Genomic DNA, 14,373 nt, shown 5'->3' with positions numbered 1-14,373 from the left:
GCAATAGAAGCTGGCAAGGATGTGGAGAAATAGGAACACTCCTCCATTGTTGGTGGGATTGCAAGCTGGTACAATCACTCTGGAAACCAGTCTGAAGGTTCCTCAGAAAAATAGTACTACCTGAGGACCCAGCTATACCACTCCTGGGCATACAGCCAAAAGATATTCCAACATATAACAAGGACACGTGCTCCATCATGTTCATAGCAGCCTTATTTATAATAGCCAGAAGCTGAAAAGAACCCAGATGTCCTTCAACGGAGTAATGGATAGAGAAAGTGTGGTACATCTACACAGTGGAGTACTACTCAGCTATCAAAAATAATAACTACATGAAATTCTTAGTCAAATGAATGGAACTAGAAATTATCATCCTGAGTGAGGTAACCCAGTCACAAAAGAACACCCATGGTATTCACTCACTGATGAGTGGATATTAGCCCAGAAGCTTGGAATATCTAAGAAAAAATTTACAGATCATATGAAGCTCAAGAAGAAGGAAGACCAAAATGTGGATGCTTCATCCCTTCTTAGAAGGGAGAACAAATACTCAAGGGAGGAAATACAGGGACAAAGAGTAGAGCAAGGACTGAAGAAAAGTTCATCCAGAGACTGTCCCACCTGGGGATCCATCTCATATGCTGCCACCAAACATAGTCACTACTGCTGACAGGAGCCAGAAATGGGTGTCTCCTAAGAGGCTCTGCCAGAGCCCTACTGATACAGATGAGGATGGTTGCAGCCAGCCATTGGACTGAACAAGGGGACCCCAATGGAGTAGAGAAAAGACTGAAGGAGCTGAAGGGGTTTGCAACCCCATAGGAATAACAACAATATCAACCAGCCAGAGCCCACCAAAGCTCCCAGGGACTAAACCACTGAGTACACGTGGAGGGACCCATGACTCCAGCCACATATGTGTCAGAGGATGGCATTGTCCAGCATCAATAGGAGGAAAAGTCCTTGGTCCTGTGAAGACTCAGGTAATGCCAGGGCGTTGAGTTTGGAGTGGGTGGTTAGGAGGGGAAGCATAATGTCACCAACCTAGCATTAGTTAATACTGAATTCTTATCAAGTCATGGATCTGAAAAAAATTGAACTCTAGGTGGAAGTAAATATTGTGAAAATGAAGAAGCGAAAGATGCTAGGTCTTTCTCAACATGTAAATAAGTAAGCATTTCCCATATGCTGGACTTGGTTCAGTCTGGTTATATTACTACAATGTAGCAGAAGTCTCAATCCTAGCAAGGTCAGTTCAGCCAAGGTCAAAACAATCTTGGATAGTATTAATATTTGGTTTTGGCTCTAATTGTTTCAGGGAAGGCATAAAATGCATTTCACCAAATTCAAGTAATGAGTATAGAGCGGATTATCCCCAAATTTTCTCTGATGCTAGACCCAGAGGCAGACTTGCCTTCAAAAGCACAACCACCCTAGAAACTCCATGCCTCCACCTCAAGACAGTAAAAGGAACAGAAACTCTATGCTCAATTATAGTACTAAAAGGATGATGGCACAGGACATAAATGAATACCGCTTCATTCATTCATTTATTTATTTACCTATCTATTTATTTATTCTGCAGAATAAACAGTGGCTGCCCCAAGGGAAAAAAAAGTAGTATGGGGTGTGGGAGGGTGGAAAGAGAGTCAAATAATTCTTTGTATGACTGTGGACGGAATTAGAAAGGGTCACCCAATAACCACAAACACCAAAGAGTATCACATCAGAGCTTCTGCCCAACTGTCAACCTGGATAAATTATGGACGTTGGTCAGCGAGCAGACACGGGTCAATGCAGCAAAAAACAAGAATGGAGTTGCTCCCATCATTGATGTTGTTCGATCAGGCTACTACAAAGTTCTGGGGAAGGGGAAGCTCCCTAAGCAACCTGTCATCGTGAAGGCCAAGTTCTTCAGCAGAAGAGCTGAGGAGAAGATAAAGGGTGTGGAAGGTGCCTGTGTCCTGGTGGCTTAAAGCCACTTCAGAGGCTAATTAAATGCAAACATTTTCCATGAAAAAAAAAAAAAGAAGTAACCATCACCCCTCATTGGCCAACTCCAACTGGGAACCCAAAAGGCAGGAAAAGCACACAGCAGCCCCCATTAGGGTCAGCTTCCTGGGGTAACATCCAGAAGAATCTCTGTGCAAACATTTTCCCTACTACTATCCTCCCCACCTCCACGGAAATAAATGCATATATTGTGAGACAATTTCTGCTCCCCAAGGTCCACCCTAGACTGACTGCCTCTAGTCTTCTCCAACAACAGTGGTCACCACTCTTACTCTATGGTAACCGATCCTTCCCTAGATCTTGAACTCTGGAGGTGGTTCTGAAAACAGACCTTCACAGGCCACCCACCTCTTCCCCAGGGTGCCTCAGAAGTCTGGCGCCTGGTCTGATCTCAGTGTTCTTAGGTAAGATAAAAATAGCAAGCACCAAGCAGAGGGAAAACTCTGAGTAAAGCAACCCATTGAAAAGAAAAGATACACGTAAGCAGGTGTACTTGGCTGGGAATTGCAGGTTTATTTTTCTTGGAGGTAGGAGCTAACTTCTAGCCTTCCCCTTACGCTGCAGTCCTCCAAAGGGCTTTGATTAGCTGGGTTCCAAGCATGGTAATGCAGTGAGAATTTTACTGAGTTTGAGGTCAGAACCATCCTTTTTCTGAAGGTAGGTATGTAAGACAGTTGTACGGGCTTTGTAGCCTAAACATTGAACTTTGAGAACGAATGCCCGGTTTGTGCTTAGAAAAACTAACAGCTCTCCCCAAGTAAGCTGTAAAAACAGAACCTGCATTTAACCAGCGATCACTGCCGGGGACTTTAGTGTGCTGGCCCAGTGTCTTCTATTCACCACCCCCAGTACCAACCCAAGAAAAAGTAATAAACTTTGAAGATGTGTTGTTTGTCTATTCTCCGGCAAAGGAAATATTTTATCTGTCCCCATTCCGATTACTCAGAGAAGCAGAAGTCAAAAAACATATTAGAGCCTGCACACAGGACCCTCTCAGCCCACCCAAGCACTGCCTGAAATTTGTGACATTATTCATGAGAGCCCCTCCATCCACAAGTGAACTCCAGCCTTTCTAAATTCCCTCAGTGGGAGGGGTTAATCATTCATGAGCCCCCCCCCCAGCAGATGAGCCCATGTCTGAGGAGACCCTCTTGCGATTTGTTCTTTCCACACACTGTATTGTTTCTCTTAATTAAGCTTTAGGACCCCACTAAGCCTTTTGTACACACAAGGTAATACTTATAATCTTTAGCGTTTGAGGGATCCACCGTGAGTCCAGTATTCTTGCTTCATTTCTGATGGACTTACACTCCTAGGAAGAAACCTTTTTTTAGGGAATTTAAATCAAATAGTCTTAAAGACAGCAAATAAAGATACCTTGTTATAATGACATCTTGGGTTTGGGGATTTTAGGAAATATCTAAGTGGCGCTTCTCTAAATGAATAGTAAGTGGTTGCTTCTGATTCTGCTCGCCGGAAGGGGAGCGGAGTGAGACTGGAGGGAGGGAGAATGATCAATGGTATTCTCATCTAGTTCTCCCTAAGTTCGGGTCCTGGGGGAACCCAGTCAGTACCTCCCAGCTTCTCTCCCATTAGCCCTCTTTTCTTGTAGGGGTGCCTCTGAATCTAACCCCGCTCAGGCTTTCTCCAGGTGATGGTAAGAGCCCAGGAAGGAAGCATGCTGACACTCCCCATCGACTGCTATTGATCCTGGCCTGGGACAACAATTTCTAGAACCCAAGGTAGCTGAAGCTTCTTGAGAAATATTTTCCCTTTTCTGAATGGGGGTGTAGGGAAGGGAACATGTATTGCACTTTCTTAGCTGGGCTCTGCTCAACCCAGAGAGAGAGATGCATGATGTTCTAATATCTTCTTCCCTTCAGCCTCCCTCACCCACCCCACCCCCACCAAAGGTCCTTGGAAACTTGAGAGAGAGCACTAAGTCAAGGAAGATTCAGGAACAAGGACCTCCTGTCCAGTCCCCACACAGGGATGTCCCTGGGGTGGCCAGCAGGGATGGTTCAGGCTGGTCAGCACAAACAAAATGCTTGGAGGGAGGAGGGAAGGCATACCTGGATGGCACTGCCCAACCTCCCAGCCTGCTCCTGTCCCTGGAACTCCTTGAAGCTCTCTCTCCTACCTGTGTGTCTTCAGTTCTCCACTTTCAGCTGGTAGGGGGTGAACGCTAACATGCCCACTTTGACAACAGAAAGGTGAGACTCAGAGGGAGGCAGCCTCCTGCAGAATCTACATTGAAGTGTCTGGTTCCAACTTCCCATCTCTCTCTTGCTTTAGCTGCCCAGCTTTGATGATTAGTGACAGTGAAAAGTGAAAAGCAAAAGACGTTTTGCTTGAAATCGCCCAGGAGACAAGGACCACCAAGCTAAATATTCAGCAGGAAGAAGGGAAATTTTTGGGTACCAATGCTTCTAGGACACCCTTTCCATACAGGTTCATCAACCTACTTCACTCCTCCCACCACAACTGGTCCCTCCCAGGTTCACAAGGTTCCCTCATTCCTGGAATAGGAACAGATCTGGCTTTGTCACACCAGTCCCCAAGGCTTTGTTCCCCTCCCAGACATTGCCAAATCCAGGCACTGGGACCCAGAGCCTCATTTGGAGGAGAAAAGCACCCCCCCCCTTGTGTCTGTCTGCATCCCGGCAGACTTGAGATAGCAGCAGGGTGCTCAGATCCAGACTTCACCCCAGCAAATCCTCGGACAGCAGCCTGAATCTTCACACCTACTCTCTAGCCCTCAGTGCTTCCCTGGCCTCTTATGAGGATGACCTACCTCATCCCCATTCCAGCACCTGCAGGGATTTTAGAAGCTCCAGTGTAAACTGACCTTCAACCCCATCACTGGGCTTTATTTATTGAAACCATTTCTCTCAGCAGGGGGTGTTGGAGTGGTCAAGGGGAGGTCAGAGGGAATCCAAGATTCACAATAGAAGGTATTTTTTGGCTTGGTGAGATGAGGGGAGTGGGGTAAGCTGAGTACCACCAACAAACTGACTGCATCTTCAAAAGCATTTGCAGGAAAACAAGTGTACATCAGACCTGCTGGACCGGATCAGTACATGGTGAGCTTGGCTCTCCCAAGCTTCAAGCAGGAATTCCTTGTAGAACAGCACAGATACTTAGAGGGGACACAGAACACCAAATCTCTCTGGTGAAGTGGCAGAACCCTCAGAAGAGGAGACAGAGCTATATTCCCATAATGACTCCCCAAATGTCTATCTGCACAGCAAATAAAATTTGGTGAGGAAAGAGTTGGTATATTGCAACACACCCCAGGTTTTAGATTGGTGTTTCTTTAAGAAGAGTCATTACTGGACTCAGGGAAGACGGACAGAACACAATACTTTGTATTCGAGTGGAGGGATGGTGGAGGCCCAGGTCTGATAATGTCTGCTCCCTCTACCAAGGCCCACTGAGAAAAGGGAAGGAGGCAGGATCTTGAAGGTGACTGTCACTAAGCAAACTGTTAGGCAGCCTTAAAGCCCCAGGTGCCAGCCAGTGCAAGGTGGGACCCAGCAGGCAGCTAGCAAGCTGTATGCCCCGTGGAACCGCAACCTCAGAGATCTGTTTGGCTTTACTTATTTGCCAGTTTAAACACATCATTAAACTGTACTACTCTGAGTAAAACGGTTTTTTGCTTGATGGGAAATTGATGGGGTTAACTTTTAATCAATATCTTCTATTGATACATGCTGTTACTGCTGCCTTTTCATGGTGATAAAAAGTGAAATATTTGTTTGGGCCACACATTGACCCACCTATATCAGCTATGATTCTACCCATGTCCAGACAGCTAGAAAAGGGGAATGTTCTGCTTTGATATTACCTGATGGTTTGAGACCCGGGCTTGAAGCTAGAGGTCTGAGGCTTTCCCTCTGATCATTCTGGATCCCTTTTCCAAATTCAGGAATCTCTCCCTGCCTGAAGCCACCCAGCCAGACCAATCTCAGGACTACTCAGTTCTGCCCAGATTCTATCAGAAGAAGTTTGTGGGAGCTACTTGTGACCATTAGGGGGAAACAAACAAGAAAGAAAGGGGCAAGGGCAATGGAACATTAAGAACATAGCAGGTCCCAGTAGCAAGACATGGAGCTAAAGGCTAATACTCTGTTAGTTGGAGAAAATCTAAATTCTCACTCTGGGGAGCTGCTTTGGGCTTGCTACCATTCATAATGTCCAACAGTGGGCAGACATTCCTCATTCTGAGCCAGGAACACCTCAGAACCCCCGGATCACACCACTGGGGAAGCACTGGAAGTCACCAGTGTCCCACATAAGTCAATGGCTCCAAGGTCAACGCTACCTGTTCGGAAACAAACTGGAAATGAAAAGGCTAGATGAGCTAGGCCTTGCTCCATGACCCATGAGACAAAAAACAAAGCCTAAAAGTACAAATAACTGTGTCACTGTGTCACCATGATAAACAGCTCCAGGAGAGCTACTGCAAACAGCAGAAGCGACAAGCCCAAATTACCCACCAATCAATTTATTTTGACAAAGGACGAAACCTCCCTTACTTGTGCATGTAATTTAGTCTTGAAATTGGGGGGGGGGTGAGACACGAATTCGACAGGCAAACAATGTTTGTTACTGTTCTTGTAAACTCATGATATGATTTAGTTGATTGTTTCAAGATCATCAGTTATATAGAGAACTAGGTAACCGTGAGGATCATCACATTTGAATAAGCAAAGCTAAACCTCCAGAGGGTTCTGATGGATGTGGGAAAGCTGCTGGGGTGCGTGGAAAGTGGGGGACTCCTGTAGATTGGTGGGGTGGATGGCAGGCAGGAGGAAGCTGAAGACTTGGCTATTTTCTGCCCTTAGGGAAGGATTACATGTAAGCTACAACCAACGAGGCAAACAGTGAAATTCGTTGACTTTTCGAAGACCTCAGCTTCCATGACTGCTTCCCCTTAGCGTGGACTGTTATCCTGTGAAGGGTCAAGAACGGACCAAATACTTGGACAACAGGTGGAAAACGCCAGGAAAAAAAGCCCTCCGTTTAGTCTGTGGCACACAGTAGGATATCTGCCACCCTGGACCTCTTTCTGTTCTCGGAAAAAAACTTTATTTTCCAGCTCTTTATGTGAAAGGATCATTTTCTGTCTTCCTTCAGAACCCTCTTGTGTTTTCATTAGAGGCCAGTGTGCCCCACCTATCCCCACACTTGAAGGGCTGGCTCAGGAAAGAGGGACTGGTGACTGAGCAAATCTTCCAACCAGCTCAGCTGATGAGAATAGTAGCTAATTTTCAGGACAAGCATCTCATGAGGACCGTGGGGATACAGATGTGGCTCGACCGTGGGTGGTGCAAGAGAGGAACGTGAGCGCTCCTGGAGGGATGGAGAAATATTTTTCTCCAGGGAAGATGGGAGACTTAACTTTTCCTTCCAAGGCTGTGGCTTGCCGATGGAGGCAAGTAGTTCTTCCCAACATTTCTCATTTGAATACATGAAAATGTGAGTTGATCTTGGCAAGGTGAAGCTCTCTCACGGCCAGACTGACGGTTTTGTCGCCCGCGGGCGAGGCCAGGTGGGGAGCAGCTCCGGCTTAGACATCCGGCTGCTGCGGACGAACCTAGATCACGGACTCCCGGGACTTTCTGAAACCTGGCGGCAACTCAAGGAGCAAGAGAAGGACAAACTCAATGCCTGTTTTTGTTCGTTTTAAACAAAATAACCGAAAGCCCTGAATGTGCATGTGTGTGGCGCAAAGGCACACCTGAATAGGTGTGCGGGGCCAAAACAGCAGATGATTGGGCCTATCAGATGGACCCAGAGCAATCATCTACTGGAGACCGAACCTCGGGCAGGCAGTGAACTGATTCCTTAATGAAGATTTAATGGCAGAAGAAAGAGTGAGGACAGAAAGGAAAAAGAGGAGCACGAAAGAGAAGGAACCAGAACGTTTGCCCTGAGGCTGGTCTAGGTCGTAGTGGCTCCCGCTGGTTAGAGCCGCTGAGCGACCGGTGACTAGATCTGGCTGTACCCTGGGAAGGCACCCAAGCTACCTCCCTAGCCTTGCGCACCTCGAAGCCTCAAGGCACCACACAGCAAGCGCATGCTTCCAGCGCAGCCCTCTGGGTGCAACTTTAAGCTGGTCTCTGGCCGAGTTGGCTTTGAACCCAGTTAAAGACCATAGGTCTTAGTTGCTTCGAGTCTAATTCCCCCCTGCAGGAGGAGGATTTAAGCTTCTTATCTGTTGAGGGGGTGGGGCCCAGAGGAGGAACTCGGACCACCGGGCACTGGCGTGACTGGGGCCACAGCGGCCTTGACCTGGCCAAGGCCCTGAGTGGGAGGTAGAGTAAGCAAGGAAAGGGGGCAAACTAGGGAGATGCAGGGAGGGAGCTCTCTAGAGACTCCAGCAGGCACTACAGAGGAGGTCCAGGCTCAAAGTCCTACTCGCTGTCCGCGCCTCAGTTCAGCAACACAGCCAAATTCACCAGCGTCAAAAGAAGCACCAGTTGGTCTCAGGATCCTATGGCCTTTTCTCCTCCTTTCATGCCGCATCCTCTGTGTCCTTCTGTCCCGTGACTAGCTGCGGGAAAGGCTAGGTCACTCTGGGAAGGGCAGGCTAAGATAGAGTCGGACAAGGGACCTTGTGCTACCGGTGGGGCATTGAGCAGATCCTAAGCCTATAGCTAGATCGGCTTCCGGGAATGACAGAGCCGCTTCCTCTGTTGAAACAGGCTCGAATACCAGGGCAGCCCATCTTCCCGACTGCACGGGCTTCCTTGATTTACTTTAGGCTTTAGGCTGCCTGGGGTGCCCAAGGCTGTGGCCGACTATCCTGACCCTGGCAAGTTCGGCCTGGCCCAGGCAGAAGAGACCACGTGGCTCCCTTCTCCTGCGCTCTCTCAGTTCCCTCAGTTCCCCCCACCCCCAACCCCAGAGCTGAAGACAGGTTTAATTGTCCTGTTTTTCTGCGGCATAGGGGCCTACTGATGGAAAGATGTTAGACACGTACAAGGTTTAGGATGCTTGGACTCCTTATCTGGGTACCAACTAGCCAGAAAGCAAAGGCAATAGCCCTTCGCTCCCCCTCCCTCCCGCCGCTACTGGGATGCCAAGTCAAAGACGTGACCCCACTGTTTTACTTTTAAACGTGATGGAAACTGGCCTCTTGGTACACTCAAAACATCACCAACTGAATTTGTTAGCTGTCCACAAAGGCCTTCACTAAAAGCAGAGAAGTGACCCAAGTACTGCTTTCCCTTCTTCGTGGCTTCAGTCAACTCAGAATCAAAGCCCCTGGCTGCCTGTTGCCTTCCCGGGTTCAATCCAGTCTAGCCCGGCGGTGCTGCGGGAACGTACATACAGGAGGCGCTGTGTTGTTGGGACACAAACCCAAGAACACCGGGATCAAGGCTTTAAAGCAAGCAGAGTCCATTCTGTACCATCTGACTCTTGGTTTTTGACGATGCCTTTGAGAAACTTCAATGTGGTCTCACGCTATGAACGGCCCCCTTCGCCTTTTAAGTAGACTTGAAAAGGGGGCAAAGTGGATTTGGGAAATGGGATGAAAGGACTTGTGATATTTTAATTAACTCCTTCCACGTGACAGCCCCCCCCAAAAGTCATCAACTTGTTATACACTATAGATAGCCATTACTAAGTTGTTACTACCAACAGAAACCGTCCAAGTCATGCTAGCTGCTGTAGAAAAGCCAAGAGGGCATCAGAGAATCAACCACGAAGGAACAAGGAAGCGTCTTAGCCCTGGAAGTCCCCAGGACCAGACTGAGGAAGCTAAGCATCCCAGTGCTTTACAAATGAAATGGAAATCCTGCCGTTGGTGGGAACTTTGCAAAAAGAATTAGTTTCTGACACATATCCACAGGCACATACACAGCCGATGGGAGTGACTTCAGTCACACAGGGCAAACTGCAGTTGGGGAGGGTTGTCTGCTCTGCTGTTTTGCAGGGGGATTTAATTTCACTCTCATTCCCTTGCTTATGTGATATCTACACACACACACACACACACACACTTTTTATTCAAAAAGGGATGGTAATCCAATGCTTTTATCTTTTTTATTTCCTTCACTACACATCTTCACCTTCTCTGCTCTCCTGCTGATCTAAGAGATTTATTTGGTTCAAGGATTTAACCTGATTCTCTTGCCAGATTTCAAGGAAGAAAGATTTAAAAGAACAAAGCACGTGGTAGGGGTTGGGGGGGAGTATCTATTTGGAAGACAAGTAAAAACACATTCCTTCGAATGAGATTAATTACCTTTAAAAAAAAGCTTTGCAAAACAAGAATATGTTAGTCTCTTGGCGACTTTAAAGTTTATTTTATTGCTTCCAAAAGAAATCTAGTACACCTACAGGCTAGAGCAAGGCACACAGGGAGGGCCACACAGTCACATTTACTTCGAAACTCACTGGGTAGTATACATGTTCACAAACACTTGCAGTCACTTGGAGGTAAGCGCGGTCTCCAAACCTATCACAAACTCTATCTACCCTAACCTCTTTGGTTAGTCTCTTTCCGCTGGACAAGAGGGCAAGTCACTACCTGGGAAGAACTTGAAGGAAGTGAGAGACTTTGAGTGGGGGAGAATTTTCCACAGTCACCCAGGACATTCTGAGAGCCTAATACCCTAGCCCAGCTTAGAGAAGACCAGGCACTACTGAGAGCTGACTCTAGCTTCAGGCTGGCACCCCGTTCAGCACGGCAGATGCGTTCCAGCACCCAGGCCCATACACTCCCAGCTTATGCCGGTGTTTAGGGAGATGTCCCCTCCCCCTGACCTTTCTCTATCAGAAACCAGACGGTCGCCTCCAGCTCGGTCCCGGAGGCTGCAGAAGGGGGGGAGGAGGAGGAGCCGGGCAGAGAGAGGCAGGCTTGACTAGGATCCGCCTGCCTTATCACACAAACATCTGCGCTCAGTTTCTTCCTCTTTCTGATCGCTGCAGATGACAAGGGGAGTGGAGTGGACTGAGGCGGAAAAAAAAAAGTTATGTCATAAAAATATAAAACGGTGCTGTGACTCACCTGCTCTTAGCCGCAGGTACGAGTTTCGTGGCAGCGCCTCCGTTCTGCTAGCCAGGAGCCCAGGTCGGCCTAACGTCACTCTGCTTGGCTGACTCAGATGACTGGGTGACCAGTCAAAAGTGGGGCTTTTCCCCTTTCCAAGCCCGAAGCCCGGGAAGTGGGGGTGGTCTCCCAGGGTTGAACTTTGGGTCAAGAATCGGTCGGGGAAGCAGAGGAGCCGTGTGGACCAAGAACCCAGTCGTAGTCAGGTGCACAGGGTAGTGAGCACCTCTAGGAGGGAACTCGGGGTCATTCAGGGAGCAGGATCCTGGCGCTGGGGATCTGACGCCACCACCCAGGTCCTTCTCCGGCAGCGCAGCTCGGGTCTAGAGCCCTGGCCTGTACTCCAGGCACCGCCTATTTTTCTTTTTCTTTTCTTTCTTTTTTTTTTCCCCCTTTACTAAAGGGGGTCACAGATACACCCGCCCCATTTTCTTCTTTCCCTAGCCGCGGGGCTTAAACCAATTACACTGCTTTGTAAACAAAGTGAGGGCCAGGTTTGGGGGAGGGGATGGCGGGAGGGGCGCGGGGGGCGCGCGGCGCTGGCGCGGCGGGGCGGGAGGCGCGGCGGCTGGACTGGCGGGCGGCCGCCTCACAGGTGCACCTCGGGCTTTGTAGGTGCGAGCGTCTTTGTGCGGCGGACAAATGGGGAGAGGACGAGGAGGTGGGCACTCCAGCGACGTAAGATCCACATCAGCCCAACTGCACTCGCTTCGCACAGGCCGCCAGCTCACTTCCCGCGGAGGCGCTGCCGGGCGCCGCGCTCCGCGGCCGCCTCCTGTCCCCGGCGCTGCCCCCTCCCGCCGCGCCGCCGCCGCCGCCGCCGCCGCCGCCGCCGCCGCGCACGCCGCGCCCCGCAGCGCCGGGCTTCCTCCTCGCCCGGGTGGCGCTGAGCCCTCGAGCGCTCCGGTGACCGCAGCGGCTCCGCGCCCCTCCCCCGCCCCGCGCAGCGCACCCGCCCGTCGTTCCGCACAGGGTTGGATAGTTGTGTCGGCCAGGGTGGCTCCAGGATGTTAGGGACTGTGAAGATGGAAGGGCATGAGAGCAACGACTGGAACAGCTACTACGCGGACACGCAGGAGGTGAGAGGCGGGGAGGCGGCGGGGCGTCCCCAGAGTCGGTGTCCGGGGAGACCCGGGCGAGGTGGGCTCCCGCCCGGACTGGGGCGAGTGGCGTGGGGGCGGCTTGTCCGAGGCGCGGCTCCCAGGGTGGCCCCCACCCGGCCTCTCTGCCAGCCTACTGCCCGCTGGATTCTGGCGCTTGTAAGGAGCTGAGAGTTTTAGGAAACTCTGAGCTTTGAAAACACCGACTCCGGGAAGCACTAGCCTTTGCCCGGTAGAGAGCGGGAGCCGGCGCCCGGCCCCGGGAGCCACGGGTTGGCCGGCGGGCTCTGACTTGAGTTAAGAGCAACTAAGAGAGTCGGTGGTCGCTTACCGGGAGGCATCTCGGTCACGCCACTTAATTAGCCGACGTCTTTAAATAAAAATGATCTGCAGAAGTTGGGGTTCTTTGTAGTGAATGATTTCTGAATTTTATAAAACTTATTCTTCAAAAGCCGTTTGTAGAAAAGTATATAGTCGTTCGTCTCTAGGACCGCTGGGTGGCGCTAGTGCGAATAGAATCTTTTTCCAGAACTCGGGGCCAAGAACCTGTTTCTCTTCATTGTCCCCTTAGTGGCATGTTCACTGGGTTTATTTTACATTGTGCACAAAAGCATTGCGAGGAAAATCGGGTACAGGCAGGGCCACTACCTATTTAAAGTACTTTTCTAGAAACAGCTGCCGATTACCTTCTAAAGTGTAATTACCGTTATCGAAAGCTCTTAACTGAGGAAGTCTCGTGCAGATCTTGGAGAGAGGACTAGAAATAAATCCCAAAGTAAAAGGTACTTTAAGATCTGTACAGAAAAGTACTGAATCCGAAAAGACGATTTATTTATTCGATTCTGTGTCTGAGAACCATATCTTTTGGAGTCTTCTTTTCGAATCTGCCCATCTCATGTTTCCAAATGGGACATTTGCTGATGAACATGAATTTAAGGACGTCAATAATTTCTGTTAGATTACCAGATAAGCAGTTATATGTCAGGACTCTGTGTTTTCTAACCACCGGGTTATTCTCTCGATTTCTATTGATGGAGATTTCGCTTGCTGACCATTTTTTAGTAGGAGCTCAGACCACTTTCAGGGGTTTAATTTTGATGCAGTCACCTCGGCCCACCAGAAAAGACCCCTATGGAAAGAGCCTTCTTATGTCTCAAAGCTGAGAATTAGGAAGCAGAATAGCATTAAGAGGAAGTAAGTGGAGTTTCACTTGGGAATTTTAAATTGTTCCCGTACTGCTCATGTAGTTTCAAAACCCAAGCTTTCGTGTGAGCAGCAACAACTATCAGTGTGTGTGTGTGTGTGTGTGTGTGTGTGTGTGTGAGTGAATTGTGCTACCAAAGTTTTCAGTTGTCAGAAGACTGCAAACAGGTAACAGAATTAAAGCAGGGTTTTGTGTAGCTTGAAGTCACGCTAAAGTTAATGATATGCACCGCGTTGGTCTGTTGCTCAGGCTTATTTTTTTTTCATTTTATTTTTTCCAGAACTTTAGTGAACTGATAAGTTTACTTCTTTTAAAATATTATCGTTACAAGTAGGTGGAAAGCATTGCTTCAAAATATAATAGAAAGTCATCTTTTGGCACCAGATCATAAGACAAAGCCAGTTGCTGGGAGATGAGTAATTGGGATGGGGGGGTGTCATATTGGCAAATAGGCCAATATGGGTGAGAGTTTAACAGCAGGCAACACAATGCATCCTGCTGTGCGATCAGCGGTGGCTGCCAGCCCTCCGAAGGGTGGGTGACTAGTTGGTGCCCGGTTGATCACCCAAACAGGCCTGTGTGGAACCTACATCCCCGTTGGGGTGAAGGGAAGAAGCAGGGGCTCAGACATAAATTCTAGTTTCGGAATTTCAAAATTGACCTGGCCAAAAGGCAAATTGTCTAGGCTGGTCTGGTCGATATAGCCTGTCATGGATGAAATGAAGGGACCTTAGAAGCCAGCCCCTGATCCAGGCTTGTAAGGCGATTACGCATCTTCCTGGGGACATATTTTCTGTGAGCATTAATCTTTCCTGCTTGCAGCGCTAGGATTTTCCCCCCTGCAGTGTAAGCCATCTTTGCATGGTCAGAGAAGGGCGCCTAACAGTTTGCATTGGCTGGGGAGTTCCGGAGCTCTGTAGAAATGCTGTTAGCTCGCCCCGGGCTTACCCCAGGCCAGCCAAACTCTGGGGCACACTACTAACCCCGCCCTT

General features: G+C 49.1%; 2 protein-coding genes across 4 annotated transcripts in view; one reads left to right on the top strand and one right to left on the bottom strand.

The window, feature by feature from the left end:
• Ttc6 (tetratricopeptide repeat domain 6) overlaps positions 1-11,164 on the bottom strand; it is a 231,116-nt gene extending 219,952 nt beyond the window's left edge. Inside the window, exon 1 of the mRNA XM_063262645.1 lies at positions 11,036-11,164. The gene's annotated coding sequence lies outside the window, so the exon portion shown is untranslated. The remainder of the gene's footprint in view (positions 1-11,035) is intronic.
• Positions 11,165-12,023: 859 nt separating this feature from the next.
• Foxa1 (forkhead box A1) overlaps positions 12,024-14,373 on the top strand; it is a 32,816-nt gene continuing 30,466 nt past the window's right edge. For 2 of the 3 annotated variants that reach the window (XM_039111792.2, XM_039111793.2), the window contains exon 1: positions 12,024-12,156. In XM_039111792.2, coding sequence (XP_038967720.1) covers positions 12,085-12,156 — 72 coding nt within the window. In that variant the 5' untranslated portion in view covers positions 12,024-12,084. The remainder of the gene's footprint in view (positions 12,157-14,373) is intronic. The other variant, NM_012742.2, reaches the window with a different exon arrangement.

Source organism: Rattus norvegicus, chromosome 6 (genome assembly GCF_036323735.1).
Source record: "Rattus norvegicus strain BN/NHsdMcwi chromosome 6, GRCr8, whole genome shotgun sequence".
Taxonomy (NCBI): Eukaryota; Metazoa; Chordata; class Mammalia; order Rodentia; family Muridae; genus Rattus; species Rattus norvegicus.
The sequence above is the reverse complement of the archived record's forward strand: the minus strand, read 5'-3'. Positions and strand labels throughout refer to the sequence as shown.